Genomic DNA, 23,557 nt, shown 5'->3' with positions numbered 1-23,557 from the left:
CAGTTTTCTGGTTTCAACCAGTCCAGAGTCTATGTTCTCATGATTCACAGTTTTCCTTTGGAGGGGGTCTGCTTCTTGTAAAAATATCTTAGCAATGTGTGCCATGCCTTTATATATTTCAGAGAAATAGGAGTTCAGTGATTCTGCTATATGGTTGAATTATAATCTAAATTGTTACCAGTTCCCCAGCCCAGAAGCTAGCCTCTGTTTCTACATCTTCACATTTCTCTCTTCAACGAGGGATGCTGGGAAAACTGGTCAACTACATGCAGAAGAATGAAACTAGAACACTTTCTAACACCATACACAAAAATAAACTCAAAATGGATGAAAGACCTAAATGTAAGACGAAAAGCTATAAAACTCTTAGAGGAAAACATGGGTAGAACATTCTTCAACATAAATCACATCAAGATCCTCTATGACCCACCTCCCAGAGTAATGGAAATGAAAACAAAAAATTGACAAATGGGACCTAATTAAACTTAAAAGCTTTGGCACAACAAAGGAAACTATAAGCAACATGGAAAGACAGCTCTCATGAAACAACTGACAAAAAATGAATCAATCATTGATTCTTGAGTCAGTCTTTTACTTTAAAAACAAAAATGCAGGGGTTTGTACAGTTTCAGAAATACAATGTATTAATGTTACTACTGCCATAGCAAAGCGCCATGCACTGCATGATTTAAAACACCAGGAATTGATTGTCTCACAGTCCTACAGCCTGGAAGGCCCAACATCAATATGTCCTCTGGGTCATGCTTTCTCAGACTGCTCTAGGAGACAGTCCTTTCTTGCCTCTTCCTGCTTCTGGTAATGGCTGGCCATACCTAGCACTCTTTGACTTATAGGTATATCACTTCAGTCACCTGGCTGTCTTTTCCCTTTGTTTTCATATTGTCTTCCCTTTGTTAAGAGTTTTGTCTGACTCCAAATTTCCTCTTCTTATAACACCACTGGTGCTAAAGAACTTGAGGCCTATAGTAATGATGTCTTCACTATTACACTCACCCCAGCCCTAAATTCCAATAAGGTCACAGTCTGAGGTCCTGAGCAATAGAATGTCAACACAACCTTTTAGGCTCATAGTTCAACCTCATAAGATATAGGAAGAGGAAATTTCTTGAGTCTACACACAATATACATAACTCAGATGGTAAAGTGTCTGCCTACAATGTGGGAGACCCGGATTTGATCCCTGGGTCAGGAAGATCCCCTGGAGAAGGAAATGGCAACCCACTCCAGTATCCTTGCCTTGAAAATCCCATGGACCAGGGAGCCTGGTAGGCTACAGTCCATGGGGTCACAAAGAGTCAGGCACAACTGAGGGACTTCACTTTCACAAGTTTACAAAAATTAATTCTATCCCATGGGATAGATTGCGTAGTTTTTCATATTAAATATTCATAGATATTACATAAATTAAGTTACCCTCAACTGCAAAGACCCTGTGTAATTATTGATTACTGGATATTTGGGCTTGTAAAGGACTCTGCCTGGGTCTGAGATCCAGGGCAAACATGTGTGGTAGGGTCTTTCTTCAAACAAACACTTTGCTTAAAGTGCATCACAGAACTCATAAACCCATGAAGAGCATGGTTATTTAGCAAAAAATCTTCAGAATAGTGGGGAAAGGGAATTGGTTATACACTGGGTCATCCAGTGAGGGTGCATTCAGATTGCTTACAGTGCTCAGATGCTACCTCTTCCTGTTCAGGGCACATGTGCTCACTCGCTCAGTTGTGTCCGACTCTCTGCAGCCCTGTGGACTGGAGCACACCAGGATCCTCTGTCCCTGGGATTCTCCAGTCAAGAATACGGGAGTGGGTTGCCATTCCTTCTCCAGAGGATCTTCCTGACCCAGGGTTTGAACCCATGTCCCCTGCAACTCTTGAATTGGCAGGTGGATTCTTTTTCCACTGAGCCACGCGCCTTTCCTGTTGAGAGCCAGGGATAACATCAGACTTTGTTATTGTCAAATGTGTCTTTTTAAATTTTATTTCTCCTATCAGGAGAATATGAGATTTTTATTTCATTGAAACAATATAAATCTTCTAGAGGCTGCAGCTCTCTAGCACCAGTCTTCAACGTTGGTGACATCATTATGTCATGATGTCCATGAGTACTCTTTTCTAGCTGCTCTCTCAAAGGCTGTTACTACTCTTCAGTGAAGATCACGAGTGCATATCTAAAAAAAAAAAAAAAGAAATGCAGAAAATGTGAGCAGGAATGAATTTTCAAGACAAATGAAATTTATCACTCACAATTTTATAGCATAATTGCAAAGCAGCACATTTTCAACCATGTCATCTCTAAATTATTTAAATTATAATCCCTGCTTTCCTAAGGAAAATTTTAGGGTAATCACACTCAAGAGTGTTAAAAAATAAATATCAAAATGAATATATCTAAAATAAATAGGATATCACATCATGAGCAAATTGAATTTTATCTAGGAATGTAAAGCAATCTCTTAACAATAGAAAATTTAAAATGTCATTCACTACATTAAAAGAATAGGAATAGAAACTATGACAAGATTGAAACAGATGCAGCAAACAAAAGCATACAAGAAAATGAAGTCTCTTCCCACAAAAAAAAATCTCTTAACAAGTAGAAATAGAAAAGAACCAAGCTAACTTTTAAGAAAAGGCTATAAAAAACTAGATACAACACGACTAATGTTAACATATCAGAAGCATTTTCTTTAAAATGTGGAACAGTTTTTACCATCAATATTGTGCTGGAAATTCTACCCATTTTAACTATACAAGAAATAATTAATTTTTACAATATAGGAAAAATAAAATTGTTACTAGTAGATGTTATGTTTTCCAGTATTTAAATGAATCCACAAATTATTAGAAAATTATGAATTGTCAGAAAGTATGTTGAACAGAACAAGAATACCCAAAAGAGTTACCTTGCTAATAAAAACAACTATTTTAAAAGATAATAAAAGTATATAATTGCAAAAACAATAGATACATATAATAGACATATATAATAAATACTATGCAGTAACTGTTTAGAAAAATTATGTTATGTAAGACAAAAATCAATACAAGAAATACATTGTAAATGAATAAGAAAATGATATATAAATACAACCTAAATTAACCTAAAGATTGTGTAAAATGCATGATTCTTCTAAAATTGATATAGATAAGCAAAGATCCAGACCATTTAAAAAGTAGAAAACTAATAAGAAAATTACTTTCATAATCATCCAGCTGTGTCATCAGGCTATAATATTAAAGCAGTGAAATGTTGAGATTTCAACAAAGGGAAAGGGAAAAAGTTGATAAGTATTAAAACCATCTTACTTCTGGATGTCAAGTCCACTGTCGGAAACTGATTTAGGGCACTTTTTTCTTGCAAATCCATTTCCTTTCTGTGTAGCATCTAGCTGTTGCAACACCATCTTCATTAAGGTAAAAACATATTTCATTCCCTGTCATATTAATCCTACAATAAAGGAATCAAACAGGATGCATTAGGGAGTCCTGTGACTTCTCTCTTGGTCAGTATTTGAATATTTGAAAAAATATTATCTGTCTAGAGCTCTGAAAAAGTATGCTGTTACACAGTCCTTTCTTGCTAGGGTTAAGATGTCTGCACCAAATTGGACTAAAGGAGTCTCCCTCCCAAGAATCTCTATTTGTTAAACTAAGTTACACGTTATAGGTAGAGTCGTCAATTTGTAGAAACCAATGGTTCTTAACCCTGGGGTGAGTTTGCCTTCCACCAGTCCTTGCAAAGGACACTTGGAAATATCTGAAGACATTTTTGGTTGCCTCAAGTGGAGCGGAGCAGGGGGAATTGCTACTGTCTCATGAGTAGAGGCCAGAGATGTTGCCAACATCCTATTGTGCACAAGAAAGTGCTCCCTCCACACAGGAAAGAATGATGTGGTCCAAAATGTCAATTTTTCCTGCTATTGAGAAATTCTAGCATAAACTAAATTCCTAAGTGTCTGGCAGTCACAACTTGGGGTGTTTATACTGGGTCATATATGCAGTGAACTCAACTTTTTAGGTCCAATTCTCCATGTTGTAAAATAGAAGGTATGAAGCCCAGGTTAAATTGCAACTATCTGTGCAAATAAAAGCAGGTTAAAATAAACAAATTTACCTTGAACTGTGAAGCTTATCAGCAAACAGATAGCGTGAAGTTTGTGAAACAGGTATAAGATTAGAGAAAATAGGGTAAAATTATGAAAAAGTCTACTTTTATTGTGTATGTGAATCTCAGGTCTTTACTTTCAAAGTAACCAAGTAAGAAGTCTTTTCCTTTATATCTTTTTTTTCATTTTTAAATTGAAATATAATTGCTTTGCAATGTTGTGTTATTTTTTGCTTTACAACATCATGAATCAACTATATGTATACATATATTCCCTCCCTCTTTAGCCACCCTCCCACCTCCTATTCCATCCATATAGGTCATCACAGAGGACTGAGCTAAGCTCTGTTATATAGCAGCTTCCCACTAGCTATCTATTTTACACATGGTAGTGTATATGTAGGCCCGCTGTGGCTCAGAGGGTAAAGCGTAATGCAACTCTCTAAATTTGTTCCCCCCTTTCCTTCCACTGCTATGTCCACAAGTCCATTGTCTACGTCTGTGTCTCTCTTCCTGCCCTGCAAATAAATTCATCAGGACCATTTGTTTAGATTCCATATATATGTGTTAACATACAATATTTGTTTTTCTCATATCTTGATTTCCAACCTCTCTGGTTGACTATTGAAACCAGTCAATACATGATACACTAATCTTTACTCCACTTTTCCAACATGCAGACCAATCAAGGACTGTACAGAAATATACTAATGTACAGGTTCTAGAAGGCTGCAATCTGTGTGTGTGCTTAGTCACTCAGTTGTGTCTGACTCTGCAACCCCATGGATTGTAGCCCACTAGGCTCCTCTGTCCATGGGATTCTCCAGGCAAGAATACTGGATTGGGTTGCCATGCCTTCCTCCAGGGAATCTTCCCAACCCAGGGATCAAACCCAGGTCTCCTGCACTGCAGGCGAATTCTTTACCAACTGAATCACCAGGGAAGCCACTCTTAGGAGTGGGTAGCTTATCCCTTCTCCAGGAGAACTTTCCAATCCAGGAATTGAACCTGGGTCACCTGCATTGCAGGTGAATTCTTTACCAGCTGAGCTACCAGAGAAGCCCAGAAAGCTGCACTATCTAAACTTAAATAATCCCAGAAAAAAGACACTCACCCTTTGTTAAGTATGTTTTCATCCACCCATTGTCCCGTTAGATTTTCTGTCATGTCTCGCCAAATCCAATGATCAGAAGTGCACTTGAACCGCTTAAGAAAATGCTTTAGAGACAAAATAAAATACATAATTTTACTTGTCAGTTGTCATTACAACTTATTGTGTTCTTGCTTTGCAGGTTGTGAGAAGAAAGGTGACAAAGCTTCAGATCCTAGTTTCACTGGAAAATAGCTATGTGATTGTGAAAAAGTATTTTACCTTCTGACCCTCAATTTTCTCATTTATGAAACAAAGAGAGAAATTTGTCAGAGAAAATTTCTTTAAGACACTTTTGATTTCAAATTGATAAATATTCAGTATGAAATGCTATTCCTCCAAGATTTTTAGTCTGTGAACTCCTAGAAAGCTAGACTTTTCAACTGAGTTCTTACACAGACTTCCTAATCATCAGATATGTATTATGGTTTTTTTTTTTTTTTTTTACTTCCCAGTAAATACTAGTATATTGAATTTAATGCAACATTTTACTTCAATATTTCCTCCAATTATCATGTTTGCACACCCATACACACACACATCTTTCATGTATCCAGTTCCTTTAGAACCTAATTCCCAAATTTCAATTTCTTTTTTTTTTTATCAACTATTTACATTTCTAAGACATCATTTGGGGGGAAATTTTTATTTTTTTCTGATATTTTTCCTTATTCATTTGATGTTGAAAATTTTTCCTACCTTAGAGACTTTCGTGCCATAAAATTATGTTCTACACAGAAAGTCACTGAGTCTACCTGCCCCAAAATAGTTGCAAAACCATAAACTTGACTTTGTTTCACTCCACATTTCAGTTTTCTATAAATACAAAGGAGTTATGACAGATAACAACACTGTGGTCTGTTCCTACCTGATAACAGTGATGCCAATAACCTTGGCATTTTAATATACCATCCTCTATAGCATTTCATGAATTTATTTGAAAAAAAAAATCCAATTCGCTGAGACAAGCTATGGGTTTACAAAGGAATCTGTTAAGAAAACAGTGTCCCTGGATTCACAGGGTTTCCTGTAGAGGGAGCAAATCCATGCAAACTTCGAGTTAGAAAACATTTTACTAAATGAGAAGATTATGAGTATAATAAATACAGAGTGAAATTTTAGTTTATAGAAGAAGCGTCCCAGTCTTTATGGGAGACTGTCACATAGGATGCACTGTAAGAGGCGTATCTGGAAAGAGTAAAAGATTCCGTGACAAATACAGAATCCAGGGAGAAAAGGACAATTCATGTTCTAGGCTTAGGAAAGAGCTTGTTTTAAGGCAGAAAAAAAACAAGCAAGACAGGCTGTATGTATTATAAATCAACAGGATATATTGCACTGAATAGCTGGAAAAATTGGAGGAAGATGTGGAGCTGGGTTTTTGATGATAGGGAACTGGGAAGTGACAAGGTACAGGGAAATGTCCTATGAAAAATATTGAATATTATTTGCTTAATAAAGAGTAACTCATGCAGCTGCTTGTTAAAAAGACAAGGTATGGCAAAAACCACTACAATATTGTAAAGCAATTAGCCTCCAACTAATAAAAATAAATGAAAAAAAAAGAGGCAAAAAAAAAAAAAAAGACAAGGTAATTCTAAATAGGTGCAAATAAATAGGGGGGAATTTTCATGAGGCAAGCTTCATCTCATTTTAACTAAGAAAATACTTTGCAATTTAAATAAACATTTGTAATATTTTAATTAAACCATTTAAAAATAGCTTTTTAAAATTTTTTTATAGTTTCTTTCATTACTTCTTCACAGATACCATATGCAATAACAACTTCATTCTATTTGTCATTTGTTTTTTGTTTTTTTTTTCCCCATCTTGCTGCTCTGTTAGCCTTTTTTCCCCAAAAGGAATTGTAAGGGCTGTTTAAGGATTTCTCAGAATGTTCATATCAAGAGTCTTGTTAAATTCAGCAGTGAAATCATTTGCTACAGAAGCTGTTTGTATTAAATTAAGCCTGCATCTTACTTTTTGACTTGGTATGTCTACTCTTAACATATCTAGTTTTTCACATTTTATTCAGGTTTCTCTGTCTTTTCTTGCTTCCAAAATGGTTTAGTTTCCCTACACTGATCTATAAATTGCCCCAGCCTAGTCTGTATCTCGGAGAAGGCGATGGCAGCCCACTCCAGTCCTCTCGCCTGGAAAATCCCATGGATAGAGGAGCCTGGTAGGCTGCAGTCCATGGGGTCGCTAAGAGTCGAGCACGACTGAGAGACTTCACTTTCAGTTTTCACTTTCATGCATTGGAGAAGGAAATGGCAATCTACTCCAGTGTTCTTGCCTGGAGAATCCCAGGGACGGGGGAGCCTGGTGGGCTGCCGTCTATGGGGTCGCACAGAGTCGGACCAGAGTCGGACATGACTGACACGACTTAGCAGCAGCAGCAGCAGCTGTTTGTATCTATTTAAATTTGAACCAGTCAGGCAGATTGCATAGCTATACACTGCTTACCTTGAAAGTAATGCACAGTTCTTTTAACAATGTTGACAACTGTGCTGCCATACATTTAAACAATCTTGTATTACTGCTTTAATCGCTCAATCCTGTCCTACTCTTTGCAAAACCATGGACTGCAGCCCGCCAGGCTCCTCCATCCGTGGAATTTCCCAGGCAAGAATACTGAAGTGGGTTGCCATTTCCTTCTCCAGGGGATTGTTCTGACTCAGGGATGGAAACCCCCTCTCCTTCATCTCCTGCATTGGCAGGCAGATTCTTTACCACTGGGTCATCTGGGAAGAACACACACAAATTTTAATGAAGCTAATTACCTTTTAAATTGACCCTTTACTTTTAAAGAAACGGAGCAAAAGTAAAAAATATACTTGTCACATAAGTCACCCAGGGAAAGAACAGATTTCATAAGTGCAGAGGTACAGGGTCTCATGCTTGTTAAAGCTCTTGGAGATTCTCTTTATTTATTGCATTTTTCCATCAGTGTTTTTTGAACAAAGATTCATTAACCTTCTAATTTGTACCTGCCTATATGCTACAGCAATGGATACAATTTCAGATAAAATATGGTGGCGATCTGGCCACTGGAAACTCATAACTTCAGCCTAGAGGGAAACTTTCAATTACATCTATTGCATTGTTGATAGTGAGCACTTTGGCAGAGGCTGCCATGAGATCTCGGAGAAAGACAGGAAAGCAAGATTGACTAGCCAGAGGAAATTTCCACCAAGGAAGTGAAATGGAGAATTCCATCCTTCTTCTTCAAGGGTTTTAAAAGTTTTCCAAATAGTGTAAAGCTCTTCTATTCCTATTCCTTAAAATGGAAAAGCTAGCTATCAAGTCTACAACTTGATCAGAGTCTTAAATTATCCAAACAAAATATCACTAGCTTTTTCAATTGTATCTTCTATGGCATGTTCTAAACTTCTTCAACATTTTGCATATATAAACAGGCATGTTTGAAATGCTTTAAAGACCATAATGGAATTTGAATACTTCCAGTATCTCTACTTAATGCAATTGATAAGGAATGCATATTAAATTACTTACTTTTTCTTTTGTAGTGGTAATCAAAACTAGGTTAGCATTTTGAGACAAACAGTCGTATCTACTTGAATTCCAATCTTGTTCTTCTTCAGAAAAATAGTAGCATTTATCTTGGAAACCAATCCAATTATCTGAGCAGAAATACCGAGCACCCTTATCTCCTTTAACTAGAGCAGAGATAAATACATATTTTAAGAATCAGATGAAATAATGTCACTGTGTTTTGAGATCATTGAAGAAGGATGGGATTGTGACAAAAAAGATGATGCTTATGGCCATAATTGCGTGTCTATCCCTTGACCAGTTGAAAATCGACTTCATGTTAGGTTAAATGAGAACAGTTCAGAATGTGAGAGGACACTCACAATGCTTTCAACTCCAAACTCACGGATTCATAGGCCTTCCTAGAGCAGTCAATGTGATTTCACTCATGTAAAGTCACTTTTGTCATTTCCAGTTTAATAAAATGTAACAAAATCAGGTGGTACTAAAAAACTGATTTATTTTAGACTGTTATAAATCTAGGACAGATTTCAATCTCTAAGAAAGCAATGAAAATAATAAAGCACTACATAACAAACAAGACATGTACTCAGTTTCCAGTTGTAACTAGATACCACCATCATTGTGTGGTTCCAGGTTAATCAACCGAAAGAACTCATAATGAAGTTTACAAGATGAAAATGAAGCAGAATTCATTATTGTTGGAGGCATTGTGATAGGAAGTTCACAAGCCTTTTCATGAGTTTCCTTTTGTAGCTGCTGCAGTTAGATGTTTCTAGACTTTCTCACCTGGGTTTCTCCAAACATACTAGTGCTTCAAGCCAAAATCATTAGTGACTATTTCCTCTTTAGCCTTCCACATCATCTCTTCACAATTCCTTCCAATTGTGTCATGCATAGCTCTTATATTAAAATCTTTTCTATAGTAACTAGTTGTATTGTGGTGATCATTTTGAAATATATAGAAATGGTAGAAATAAAATAAAATAAAGTTGTATTCTTGTAATATTTGTGCCATCTGCTTTTCTGAACACTCTCAGACTGAATCAGTTTTTGGTATCAAAAGTGGTTCTAAGGGAACAGAACCTTAAGGATGAGATATGCTATTGGTTTTCCAATGTGATCTGCATTAAAGGCATTGACCCAGTCACCAGGTGTAAATGGGATGCTGGTGATCTATGGTGCATAGAGGTAAAACTACTAGTTAAATTATCACTCCTAAGCACCTCATACCATACAGGTACCTGTAGATGGTAAACATTTTAGCACCCTTCTCTTAAATACTGATAAAGCAATGGTCCGAATGTCTAAGTGAAAGTGAAAGTCACTCAGTTGTATGTGACTCTTTGTGACCCCATGGACTATACAGGCCATGGATTTTTCTAGGCCAGAATACTGGAATGGGTAGCCATTCCCTTTTCCAAGGGATCTTCCCAACCCACAGATCGAACCCAGGTCTCCTGCCTTGCGGACGGATTTTTAACCAGCTGAGCCACAAGGGAAGTCCAAGGATTCTGCAATGGATAGCCTATCCCTTCCCCAGCAGATCTTCCTGATCCAGGAATTGAACTGGGGTCTCTTGCCTCGCAGGCAGATTCTTAACCAGCTGAGCTATCAGGGAAGCCCATGTCTAAATGTCTAAGAATAATAACATTTGAACACCATAAGTAACAAAATTGAGTTGACATACACCCAGAGCTAAAAGCAGCAACTACAGAATATACATTCTCAAAAAAGCATGCAAAACATTTACTAAAATGTGGGACAATAAAGTTTTAACAACAGATTTTAAAAGGTTGAAAACATTAACATTGTGCCACTTGACTGTAGTAAAATTGAGCCATATTCCAATAAAAATTTTTTTTAAAAAAATCACCAAAGGCTGTAAATTAAGAAGCACAATGCTAAATAGTTCATGAATCAAAAGGGGGAAAAAAAAAGAAATCTTGGGAAATAAAATGTGTTTTAAATGAAAGGTAATTACATATCTTTTTATATATGTTATATATGTCATATTAAAAATTATGGATACAACTAAGCTTGTGGGTCTTTCTCTTTTAGTTTTGGCCATGCCATGTGGCTTGTGGGAGCTTAGTTCCCCGACAAGGGATAGAACCCGGACTCTCAGCAATGAAAGCATGGCATCCTAACCACTGAAACACACAGTACATTTCCTTTAATCTTAGAGGAAAATTTATTGTTTTAAATTTATGTTGTTTAAATTAGCTATCTCGAACAATTAGAGTGATAAATTAAATGTAAAAAGTAGAAAGACTACATTAAAAAAATAAGACCAGAAAGCAATTGAATAGAAACTAATATTAAAGCAAAAAAGTCAAGAAACTCATTGTTGGCTTTTTGAATAATCTAGAATAGATAGAACATTAGCTGAAGAAAGAAAAACACCTTTTTAAAGGGAAATAGACAAATTAGCAGTACTAGGAATAAAAGAGAAATTTCTGGACAACATAGCAAACTGAGAAAGAAAAGGTAAATATGAATAAATACTCTGTGTAGTGAAGAAATTAAACTTTTAATGAAAAAAATTCCACACAAAGAAATCTCCCAGCCCAGGTGGCTTTAGATGTGAACACATCTAATCATTTAGGTAAGACATAGCTATGTTATCCAATCTTTTTCAGAAAACAGAATAGGAAGGAATCTTTTACAGCTCAGTTTTAGAGACTAGCATAATCTTGGTGGCTCAGATGGTGAAGAATCTGCCTGCAGCGTGGGAGACCTGGGTTTGACCCCTGTGTTGGGAAGATCCCCTGGAGAAGGGAATGGCAACCCACTCCAGTATTCTTGCCTGGAGAAGCCCATGGACAGAGGAGCCTGGTGGGCTACAGTCCATGACGTTGGGAAGAATCTGACACGATTGAGCACCCAACACTTTCACATAATTTCAGTATTGCTGACAACACTGTTATCAAATGGGAAATTATAGTTCAGCCTTGTATGAGCATATGCACATGTTATCATAAACAAAATATTAGCCAGGTTAATTCAAGAATGTTACAAAGGTTAATATTTTATGATCAAATTGAGTTTACTCCAGATAGGAAGGTTTATTTTAACATTTTGTAAAACTTTGTGTAATTCAACACATTAACAGAAAGAAGAGACAAACTAAGCATTTCTCAATAGTATTTGATAACATTTTATGTCCTTTTAGAATAAAACTCTTTGGCATCTAGGAATTATTTAATTAAGAATAATCAAATAATCTTTATTTGATTAAGAATAGCCATAAATAATCATTCTTAGTAGAGAAATATTTAAAACTTTCTTATGTATATTAAGAATGAGATAAAATAGTTTTATTTATTCTATTGAAATCTTTATATCTTTTTATATATTTATATTGCCTCATTTCACTGGCTAATACCACTATTATTTGCATATAATCTGAATGCTTACATAAACATAAAAATGAAAATGAAGATAAAATATTAAAATTAATAGTTAACATAGCTATTAACACTAACAAAATCTAAAGAAAAATTAATTATGTTTTCTGATTACAGTGGAATTAAAACAGAAATAAATAACAGAAAGATAATAGGAAATCCCCAAAATATGTAGAGATGAAAGAATACACTATTAAATAACACCTGGGTCATAAAGGAAATACGAAGAATTTTAAAAGCAATTTGAATTAAACAAACATGAAAACACAACTCATCAAAATTGATGAGAAGAAGCAAAAGCAATCCTTAGAAAAAAATAAATAGCACTGAATTCATACATTAGAAAACAAGAAAGTTTTAAAATCAGCAATCTACATTCCTCCCTTAGGAAACTAGGAAAAGAAGTGAAAATTAAACCCAAGAAAAACAGAGCAGAAATAATAAGAATCACAGAGCAAAAAACAATTAAATTGAAAACAGAAAATTAATAGAGAAAGTCAACAAGAGCAAAAAGCCATTTCTTTGCAAAGAACAATAAAATCACTAAGCCTCTAGCCAAGTTAACTTAGAAAATAAAGGAGAGATAAATTAATCATATCAGAAATAGAAGAGACAACATCACTACACACGCCACAAAAGATAATAAAAGAATACTATGAACAAGTTAATGCCAACAAGCTTAATGACTTAAATAAAACGGACCAATTCCTTGAAAGATGCAATCTTCCAAAACTCACAAAAGAAGAAATAAACAATGTAAATAGGCTCATATCTATTAAAGAAATTGATTAATAATCAGTAATGTCCTAAAACAAGGCAACAGGCTCAGATGTGTTCACTGCCAAACAACTGAGAAAGAAAACAGCAATTGTTTACAACCTCTTTTAAAGTATAAAATCAAAGGGAATGCATCTTAACTCATTACATGAGGCCAGCATTATCTTAACCACAATACCAAAGACATTCAAAAAAAAAAAAAAAAAGAAAGAAAACTACAGACCAATATCTCTCATGGGCATAGGTCCAAATATCCTTATCAAAATATTGGTAAGACAAATCTAACAGTGCACAAAGAGAATTATACACTATGAAAAGTAGGATTTATCCCAGGTCTGCAAGGATGATTCAACATTTGAAAATCCACTAATATAATCCATCTTATCAACAGGCTAAAAAAGAAAAATCACATTATCATATCAATATGAGCATCTGAAAAATTTAACACTCATTCACAGCAAAAATTCTCAGTAAACTAGGAATAGAGGGGAGCTATGCCAACCTGATAGACTATTTACCAAACAAACAAACAACCCTACAGCTAATTTCTTATTTAATAGTGAAAAATTGGAGGTTTTCCCTCTAGAATCAGGTACAAGGTAAGGATATTCCTTCACAAAATATTTCAGTTAAATGAGTAGTAAATGTGAAAAGCAGTAACTGTGAAAAGAATTTAGAATTTCCTAAACGAGTATTCATTGGAGGGACTGATGCTGTGGCTGAAGCGCCAATACTTTGGCCACCTGATGCGAAGAGCTGACTCACTGGAAATGACCCTGATGCAGGGAAAGATTGAAGGCAGGAGGAGATGGGGATGACAGAGGATGAAGATGGTTGGATGGCATCACCGACTCAATGGACATGAATTTGAGCAAGCTCTGGGAGATGATAAAGGACAGGGAAGCCTGGCATGCTGCAGTCCACGGGGTTGCAAAGAGTTGGACACGACTGAGTGACTGAGCAACAAAATGTGAAAAGGACCTTAACAGTATTCGTCATCAAGAGAATGTCAATTAAAGTTGCAATAGGTACCAACAAATGTGCCAACACACACTCATCAGAATGGCTAAAATGGGACTTCCCTGGTGATCCAATGGCTAAGCATCCACCTGCCGATGCAGGGAACATGGGTTTGATCCCTGACCCAGGAAGATTCCATATGCCTCGAGGCAGCTAAACCTGTGTACCACAGCTACTGAGCCCATGCTTTGCCACAAGAGAAGCCACAGTGAGAAGCTCCCACACTGCAACTAGAGAAAACCTACATGCAACAACAAAGACCCGGCACAGCCAACAAATAAACGAATAACATTTAAAAAAAAAAGAAAGAATGACTAAATTGGGTAAAGCTGACAACAGATCATTGACAACATTCTTGAGCAATAGACATTTGCATAATCTTTTGGTTGGCCTATCTGCTATCTGTAGTATTACCTACAAAAACTGACCTATGTATCAGTTCAGCTCAGCCGCTCAGACTATCAGGGTGAAAGATTTTGTCATAATCATCTTTACATCTCCCTATGCCTTAATGTAGACTGTATAATTCATAAGCATTCATTCATTGATACCCTCTATATATATCATGGTGATGCTTTCTAAGGCCCACTTGACTTCACATTCCAAGATGTCTGGCTCTAGGTGAGTGATCACACCATTGTGATTTTCTGGGTCATGAAGATCTTTTTTGTACAGTTCTTCTGTGTATTCTTGCCACCTCTTCTTGATATCTTCTGCTTCTGTTAGGTCCATACCATTTCTGTCCTTTATCAAACCCATCTTTGCGTGAAATGTTCCCTTGGTATCTCTAATTTTCTTGAAGAGATCTCTAGTCTTTCCCATTCTGTTTTTTCCTCTATTTCTTTGCATTGATCGCTGAGGAAGGCCTTCTTATCTCTCCTTGCTATTCTTTGGAACTCTGTATTCAGATGTTTATATCTATCCTTTTCTCTTTGCTTTTCATTTCTCTTCTTTTTACAGCTATTTGCAAGGCCTTCTCAGACAACCATTTTGCCTTTTTGCATTTCTTTTCCATGGGGATGGTCTTGATCCCTGTCTCCTGTATAATGTCACGAACCTCCTTCCGTAGTTCATCAGGCACTCTGTCTATCAGATCTAGCCCCTTAAATCTATTTCTCACTTCCACTGTTTAGTCATAAGGGATTTGATTTAGGTCATACCTGAATGGTCTAGTGGTTTTCCCTACTTTCTTCAATTTAAGTCTGAATTTGGCAATAAGGAGTTCATGATCTCAGCCACAGTCAGCTCCTGGTCTTGTTTTTGCTGACTGTATAGAGCTTCTCCATCTTTGGCTGTCAAGAATATGATCAATCTGATTTCGGTGTTGACCATCTGGTGATGTCCATGTGTAGAGTCTTCTCTTGTGTTGTTGGAAAAGAGTGTTTGCTATGACCAGTGTGTTCCAAGGCCAAATTTGCCTGTTACTCCAGGTGTTTCTTGACTTCCTACTTTTGCATTCCAGTCCCCTATAATGAAAAGGACATCTTTTTTGGGTGTTAGTTCTAAAAGGTCTTATAGGTCTTTATAGAACCGTTCAACTTCAGCTTCTTCAGAGTTACTGAAGCATTACTTAGAAAGCATCACTACAAACAAAGCATCACATTACTTAGAAAGCATCACTATGAACAAAGCTACTGGATGTGATGGAATTCCAGTTGAGCTATTTCAAATCCTGAAAGATGATGCTGTGAAGGTGCTGCACTCAATATGCCGGCAAATTTGGAAAACTCAGCAGTGGCCACAGGACTGGAAAAGGTCAGTTTTCATTCCAATTCCTAAGAAAGGCAATCCCAAAGAATGCTCAACCTATCGCACAGTTGCACTCATTTCACACGCTACTAAAGTAATGCTCGAAATTCTCCAAGCCAGGCTTAAGTCATACATGAACTGTGAACTTCCAGATGTTCAAGCTGGATTTAGAAAAGGCAGAGGAACAAGAGATCAAATTGCCAACATCTGCTGGATCATTGAAAAGGCAAGAGAGTTCCAGAAAAGCATCTATTTCTTCTTTAATGACTACACCAAAGCCTTCAACTGTGTGGATCACAATAAACTGTGGAAAATTCTGAAGGAGATGGGAATAGCAGACCACCTGACCTGACCCTTGAAAATTCTTTATGCAGGTCAGGAAGCAACAGTTTGAACTGGACATGGAACAACAAACTGGTTCCAAAAAGGAAAAGGAGTACCTCAAGGCTGTATATTGTCACCCTGCTTATTTAACTTATATGCAGAGTACATCATGAGAAACACTGGGCTGGAAGAAGCACAAGCTGCAATCAAGATTGCCAGGAGAAACATCAATAACTTCAGATATGCAGATGACACCACCCTTATGGCAGAAAGTGAAGATGAACTAAAAAGCCTCTTGATGAAAGTGAAAGAGGATAGTGAAAAAGTTGGCTTGAAGTTTAACATTCAGAAAACTATGGCATCTTGTCCCATCACTTCATGGGAAACAGATGTGGAGACAGTGGAAACAGTGTCAGACTTTATATTTTTGGGCTCCAAAATCACTGCAGATGGCAATTACAGGCATGAAATTAAAAGACACTTACTCCTTGGAAGGAAAGTTATGACCAACCTAGATAGCATATTAAAAAGCAGAGACATGACTTTGCCAACAAAGGTTCATCTGGTCAAGGTTATGGTTTTTCCAGTGGTCATGCATAGATGTGAGAGTTGGACTGTGAAGAAAGCTGAGCAGTGAAAAATTGATGCTTTTAAACTGTGATGTTGGAGAAGACTCTTGAGAGTCCTTTGGACTGCAAGGAGATCCAACCAGTCCATCCTAAAGGAGATCAGTCCTGGGTGTTCATTGGAAGGACTGATGCTGAAACTGAAACTCCAGTACTTTGGCCAACTCATGCAAAGAGTTGACTCATTGGAAAAGACCCTGATGCTGGGAGGGATTGGGGGCAGGAGGAGAAGGGGATGACAGAGGATGAGATGGCTGGATGGCATCACCAACTCGATGGGCATGAAAACTCCGGGAGTTGGTGATGGACAGGGAGGCCTGATGTGCTGCGATTCATCAGGTCGCAAAGAGTCAGACATGACTGAGCAACTGAACTGAACTGAACTGAACTGATATATATCATGGATAATGGGAAGGGAGTGAGAATAATGAGAAAAGATTATGACTGAGGCAGAAAGGAAAAGTATCATACAGTAGGAAGCTCTGAAAACAAAGAATAATTTAAGAAATAACAGGATGTAATTTACTCACCTGAAAAATATATAGCAATACTTATGAAAACAATAACTACAGATATTGCTAATGCAAAAATAAGTCTTTTAGTGCTTGTCTTTAACATCTGAAACTTATACCACTTGTACTGCTTGTCTTGAACATCTGAAACAAAACAAAACACCACTTCGATTAAGAAACAGGTAAAAGAAAGACCTAATTTGCATTCAAAACCATACCTGACAAACTTCTTTACACTAATATTTCACAAGGAGATGACACAAAATGTACTTCCTCTGTTTGTCATGTGGAAAAGAAAAAAAGAAACATGATTTATCCTTTTTGCTGAAATTCCTCATGAGAACCTTTTATCAAATCCAGATGTTACTATGAACTTTACTGCCACAGCCCAAGGGATCAAATATATGACTTTTCTAGTCGAATTTCCTCAAGCCTGAAGCCACCCCCAGACCTTTAATACCCTTCTATGGTGAAATATTAGCACATCCTAAAATTCCCTGAATATTTCTAAGAAAATCTACTTTATAAATAATAAAAAGTTTAATTTTAAAGGATAGACAGTATAGTATACTTGAAAGGCCACAGAATAATCAATCAAAAAATTTAGAATTGAGATTTTCACCACTAACAAGGGAACTTGGATGAGTCACTTTTTTTTCTAGTTCTGTATTTCCCAATCTACAAATTCAGTAGAACAGAACAAATTTCTGTGAGGAATTGTTTTTTTTTTTTGTTAGTGGTCATTTAGGAAAAAAGTAAAATTGGTATGCAAGTTTCCTGAAATGAAACTTTTTATTATTTCATGTGATTATAAAATATTTATCCTTAGTGTAAAATTTCATGAAATGTAAAAAATTATAGCAGATACTTTAAGATAGATAATAAAATTATTGACAAAATTGATTCTCCCTGTCTTTTTTACTTAGTGAAGAACTAGTTGCTTTTTTTGTTGGATAAATTTTTTCCTTAGTGGATATATAAAAGAAATAATTATTTTTAATCATAAATTTTTTTTTTTTTTTTTTTTTTTTTAACTGTACCATGTGACACGTGGAATCTTAGTTCCTTGGCCAGTGATTGAATCTGAACCCCCTGCCTTGGGAGCCTGGAGTCTAAACCACTGAACTGCCAGGGAAATCCTCCTAAGAAATTAAATTTAAAATAAATCTAAATTTACCCTCCTTAGAAATAGCCAGTGTTATCATTCGTGTTAATATCCCTCCACACATAGATCTTTTTAATCCATTATTACATATATAACCTCCCTCCCAAATACTGGTAATTTTAAACGAGTACTATCATCATTTGCCCACTGTTTCATATTCTCATATTTTCAGTTAACACTTTGTTGTTCTTCCTACCTGTAACAAATTGTTAAAAATGGCCCCAAAGTATCATCCCTCTCTCTGTCCAACGCCCCTTTGGTACACAATCATGCCATTTCTTCCACCACGAGGTACATACTGCATTTCCCAACACTTAAATATGAACGGGTCTTGTGTCTCCCTTTGACCAATAGAGCGTGGTAGAAGTGACACTCTGGGACTTCAGAACACAGACCTTAAGAGACCTCAACCATTAACATCTCTCTTTTTTTTAATTAAAGGATAATTTTTTTTTAATTAAAGGATATTATGTACTATGTTTTCAGGTCTGGCTTATAACGGGAATTAAATAAAAGAAAATGGAAGTCGTTCAGTCGTGTCTAACTCTTTATATAGTCCATGGAATTCTCCAGGCCAGAATACTGGAGTGGGTAGCCTTTCCTTTCTCCAGGGGATCTTCCGAACCCAGGGGTTGAACACAGGTTTCCCACATTGCAGGCAGATTCTTTACCAGCTGAGCCATAAGAGAAGCCCAAGAATATTGGAGTGCGTAGCCTATCCTCTCTCCAGCAGGTGGGGAAGATCTGCTGGAGAAGGGATAGTCAAAACTTTTATTAACCTTCCTGTGTTAGTGTTCCCGTATTTCCATATTTTAATTACCATATGAGTAGGAGTTGAAGGTTACTTATTGCTCTATTAAGCAGAATTATTTTAAAATCATTTTTCTATTCATTGTTTCAAGGAGGTCTTCAGCTATTTTGCCATCCTTTTCTCCAGAATGATTGTTGAAATTAGTGACTCCCAGTTTAAAACAAAAAAAGAAAAGAAAATCCTAGTTTATTAAAGGGAGTATTTTGAGAATCATAAAGAGCTTTAAAAAGAGGAAATACTTATAAGCCACAAGAGATGGTGGATATCCTGCTAATATGAGAAATGCTCTGGGTACAAGTGATATAAGTCATTTCTATCTCAAAGTTGGCAAAATACTAGATCATTCAACTTTGTGCAACATATGGAGATATCCTACCTGCAGAAAAACCAGTCTCAACAAAGATGCAAGTCATGAGTGTGGCAAACAGAGTGGCTTTCATTACATTAGCACAGAGGGGCTTTCATTACATTAGCACAGAGGCAGCAGAACTAGAACCAAAGGGGTTATGAATGTTGATATAAATACCCCCCTGATGGCTCAGAGGTAAAGAACCCGCCTGCCAATGCAAGAGACTCAGGTTTGATCCCTGGGTGGGGAAGATGGGGAAGATCCCCTGGAGAAGGAAATATTAAATAACAACCCACTCCAGTATTCTTATCTGGAAAATCCCCCAAGAGTCAGACACCACTTCTTGACTAAACAACAGCAATAACAAATACCTTCTTCTAAGGAATCAGTGAAAAGAGATAACTAAAAACTCTCAACCAAAAAAAAAAAAAAAAAAAAAAAACCTCTCAACCTCAAGTTCAGTGTCTTACAAAATCTGGGAAAGTTCATATAACCCTGTAGGGAATGCCCCACTCAATTCAATATCACAACCACCAAGATTAAATATACTGTCAGCTCAATGAAGTAGGAACTTGGAGTGATGTTTAGTTTGATTTAAAGCCTCAAAGAACTGGAAATTTATTTCACTTCTGAATGTGCAGGTACATACTTAAATCTGCTACACAATTACTCCTTATTTTATCTGCCTACTGCCTAAGCCTTAAAATCTAGTTTTGCACACTCAGTATAATTAGTTTTCATCTTTAAAATTCCTTGTTTCTACTCTTTTACTCAATCCTTAATACCTGCAAGTGACACAAATATCCAAAAGACAAAAGCAACAGAGAGTGTTGGTCTCTCAGTATGAAGTTAGTATTGAAAGATGAATTTCAAAGAAGTTTCTCATAGTGTGTGCAATGAATGCATGCTCAGTCACTTCAGTCGTGTCTGGCTCTTTGCGATCCCATGGACTGTAGCCCGCAGGCTCCTCTGTCCATGGGGATTCTCCAGACAAGCATACTGGAGTGGGTTGCCATGCCCTCCTCCAGGGTAATCTTTCTTTCTTTTTTTCTTTTTTTTTTTTTTCACTGAAGAATTTTATCCACATTTAAGTGTGAAATAATACAAATAGCACTCAAATTCTTTCTTAAAAATAGACCAGGAGAACATTTATCCAATTTATACATGTATCCAATTTATCTCTAAAGCCAACATTACAATATCACGACCACAAAATCGTTGTTAAAAAAAGCCAACTATAGAAAGATAATCTCCATTAAATGGAAGCAAGTACTTAGTAACGTATCAGCCAATGCAGTGCAGTAAACGCAGAGAAACCGAAATCACACGCCAAGTGGGGACTTGTCTGGGCGATGCAAACGGGGAGGCCTGAACCCAGAGCGGGGTCTCCTTCTCAAAGGGAGCCCCCCACAAGACGTCCCATACACGCAGGCAGTCCCCGCGGACGAAAGCCGTCGCCACACGAGGGCAGAGTCGCAGGTCACCGCGCAGACCAGGGAGCCAGAGGCAGGAGGGCTAGCTTCGCGGGGCCACAGTCTCCAACTGCCGACCGGAGACGGGGTTCCCTCCACCCTGGCCCCCGGGGGCTCCCAGACCAGCTCTTGCCTGGAGAGAGCGGACGTGGGCACCTCACCCCGCCCCCCTGGCCTCCTTCCCGGACAGGAAGCCTCACGGGCCCAAAGCTGCCTGCTGCCCTGGGGCAGGGAGGGGCGGCGGAGTGCGCGTAGGGCGGGGAGCGAAGCTTCCAGCGACTGGAGCTTCATCCTCCCCTCGCAGGGTAATCTTTCTGACCCAATGTCGAGCTCACATCTGAGTTTCCTGCATTGCAGGCAGATTCTTTATCACTGAGACACCGGAGAAGCCCAGTGTGTACAATGAAGGAATATTTAAAAAAAAAAGAAAATCCCAGGGCAGCTTAATAAAAATCTATTTAATTAACAATGTAACTAAAATATTTCTACATAAATAGCTAAATGTTCCAATCATTTTTCCCATAGAGAAGCTTCACTGACAACTAATTTCTGTTTCTGACTCTGATCTCCTCCAAGGAGATAAGAGAAAAGATCCAGGGTGACCAGTGAATTTAAAACCAAATACAATCCCCTTTTTCCGAGTTCACAGCTATAGAAAAAAAATCACAAAATACCAGTATGCTGAAAGAATAAGAGAAAATAAAATTTTTAAAAATATTAAGAGCTTAGAAATGAATTACAGGACACAATAAGTTATTACTATTTCAATGGTGTTTAAAATGTCAAAATACATATACATGATGTAGATATTATATATACTACATAAAATTTAATATATATATTTATGTGATACATATAAATTTATACATAAAATATATAAATTTACACTGTTTATTGATATATAAAGCAAAAACTAACACTGGTTTTATGAGTGGGTAGAAAACACTCTTAAAACTTTGTTTTAGATATTTTCATGTTATCTAATATTTGATCCCATTGCCCCTAACCTTCTTTCATCTAACCTTAGAATTATTAAATTGTGAAAAAAATGAGGAATAAAGCATTTATACGTGCTAATATGAACTGCAACAATATTTTTGACTGTTGCATAATGCTGGTGTACATGTGTTCGTGTTCAATTGTGTCTGACTCTTTGTGAGCTCCTGGACTGTAGCCCTCCAGGCTTGTGGAATTTTCCAGGCAAAAATATTGAGGTGGGTTCCCATCTCCTCCTCCACGGGATCTGCCTGACCCCGAAGTCGAACCCAAGTCTCTCGCATCTCCTGCACTGACAGGAAGATTCTTTACCCCTGCACCCTCTGGGAAGCCCATAACACTGGTAGACTAAAACAAAACTAAATGGCAAATTTTAAAACTCACGATCATCACTAAGTCACAGATTGCTTTCTTTAATGCACTTTAGCTTCGTTTCCTCAACTCTGTTTCTACCTATTTAAGGACCCCTGTTCAAAAAACTTTGAAAGATTATCCTGTTATTAATAGATTTAGAATTTGGCTCTTACCTACTCTGAACTTTCTATTTAAAACATCCAATGTCACCAGATTGTTTTCTATGTTTTGTGTTGTTGGGTTTTTTTTAGTACATTTTCTTTCCTTCTCTATTTAAAAATTGCCAGAGACATCTCAAGAATATTAGGGTACCAGCAATTGCTTACATAAGAATAGAAGAGGGAGATAATCACTCTGCTATTAAGTACCTCTAAAGAGTAGTTTATCTTGACTCTACTCATGGCCCTTAAACAATGTTTTAAAATGTTACAAATATTTGCCAATTATTTCATATCACATATGTATTCTAGACATTGAATGGCTATGGTTCATATTTAACCTCTCTTGAAGTACAGATTTGATTATTTAGTAAAAATAGAACCTATCTTGAACAATTTTACAGTATGGTTAATTTTCCTCCATTATCAATTAAAATAAAGTGAATCTGAATTACAAGGACAAAATAATCAATTACCAATTTTAGTTTAACAGAAAAAAGGGTTTTTTGTTGTTTTTTTTTTGCCTTGATGGAAAAAACTGCAAAATCCTACTCAGGACTTTCAAAACTTTTATTATGAAGTTATGATTCATAATTTCAGTAAAGAGCTTTCATTCTGAACAACTGAAAATGTTCTTACCTCGCTTCTTTTCATTAGCTTCCTGTTTGCTCGCATCCTTGTGAGCTGACTGCATACTTGATGACTTCTCTCTTCAAAGTTTTAATTTTAATGTAAAAAATAAAAAAAGAAAAAGTTTTTACAGCACAACTCTGAACTCGAGTTAAGCTACTCTGAAGTAAAAGACAGCTTAGTTAAGTCGATCTCTCAAAAGGAAAGTAGTCATGTGATGAAGATTGAGTCATACTATTATCTATATAGTTTGCTCCCTGGAAAACAAACACAAAACAATTACTGGAAAGGAGGGAAGTTATGCTAAACAGTGAAGAGAAAAACATATATTCTTCTTTACTCAACAAAGGATTATCATGTGACCCATAAAGCAAAAACCTTCAAGTGGCACTTAAATTCTCACGAAAGTG

The 23,557-nt window shown here is 36.7% G+C and overlaps 1 protein-coding gene across 1 annotated transcript; it reads right to left on the bottom strand.

Annotated features, from left to right (window-relative positions):
* Positions 1 to 1,968: 1,968 nt before the first annotated feature.
* Positions 1,969 to 23,527, bottom strand: CLEC2B (C-type lectin domain family 2 member B). Its single transcript, XM_065941463.1, has 6 exons — positions 23,157 to 23,527; positions 17,231 to 17,356; positions 8,795 to 8,958; positions 5,243 to 5,346; positions 3,330 to 3,471; positions 1,969 to 2,191 (listed from the first exon to the last, which is right to left on the bottom strand). The coding sequence occupies exons 1-5, from the start codon at positions 23,209 to 23,211 to the stop codon at positions 3,363 to 3,365; spliced, it is 558 nt and encodes a 185-aa protein (XP_065797535.1). The 5' UTR covers positions 23,212 to 23,527; the 3' UTR covers positions 1,969 to 2,191; positions 3,330 to 3,362.
* Between the last annotated feature and the right edge of the window lie 30 nt (positions 23,528 to 23,557).

Source organism: Muntiacus reevesi, chromosome 1, assembly GCF_963930625.1.
Source record: "Muntiacus reevesi chromosome 1, mMunRee1.1, whole genome shotgun sequence".
Taxonomy (NCBI): Eukaryota; Metazoa; Chordata; class Mammalia; order Artiodactyla; family Cervidae; genus Muntiacus; species Muntiacus reevesi.
The sequence above is the reverse complement of the archived record's forward strand: the minus strand, read 5'-3'. Positions and strand labels throughout refer to the sequence as shown.

What these genes read in the sequence shown, in the direction of transcription:
- CLEC2B (XM_065941463.1), bottom strand. Translation starts at nt 23,211, where the DNA reads ATGCAGTCAGCTCACAAGGATGCGAGCAAACAGGAAGCTAATGAAAAG. An exon ending in TATTGCTATATATTTTTCAG is followed by an intron (nt 8,959 to 17,230) that starts GTGAGTAAATTA and finishes TCTCTGCTCTAG; the next exon opens with TTAAAGGAGATAAGGGTGCT. An exon ending in GAAAACATACTTAACAAAGG is followed by an intron (nt 3,472 to 5,242) that starts GTGAGTGTCTTT and finishes CCTTTATTGTAG; the next exon opens with GATTAATATGACAGGGAATG.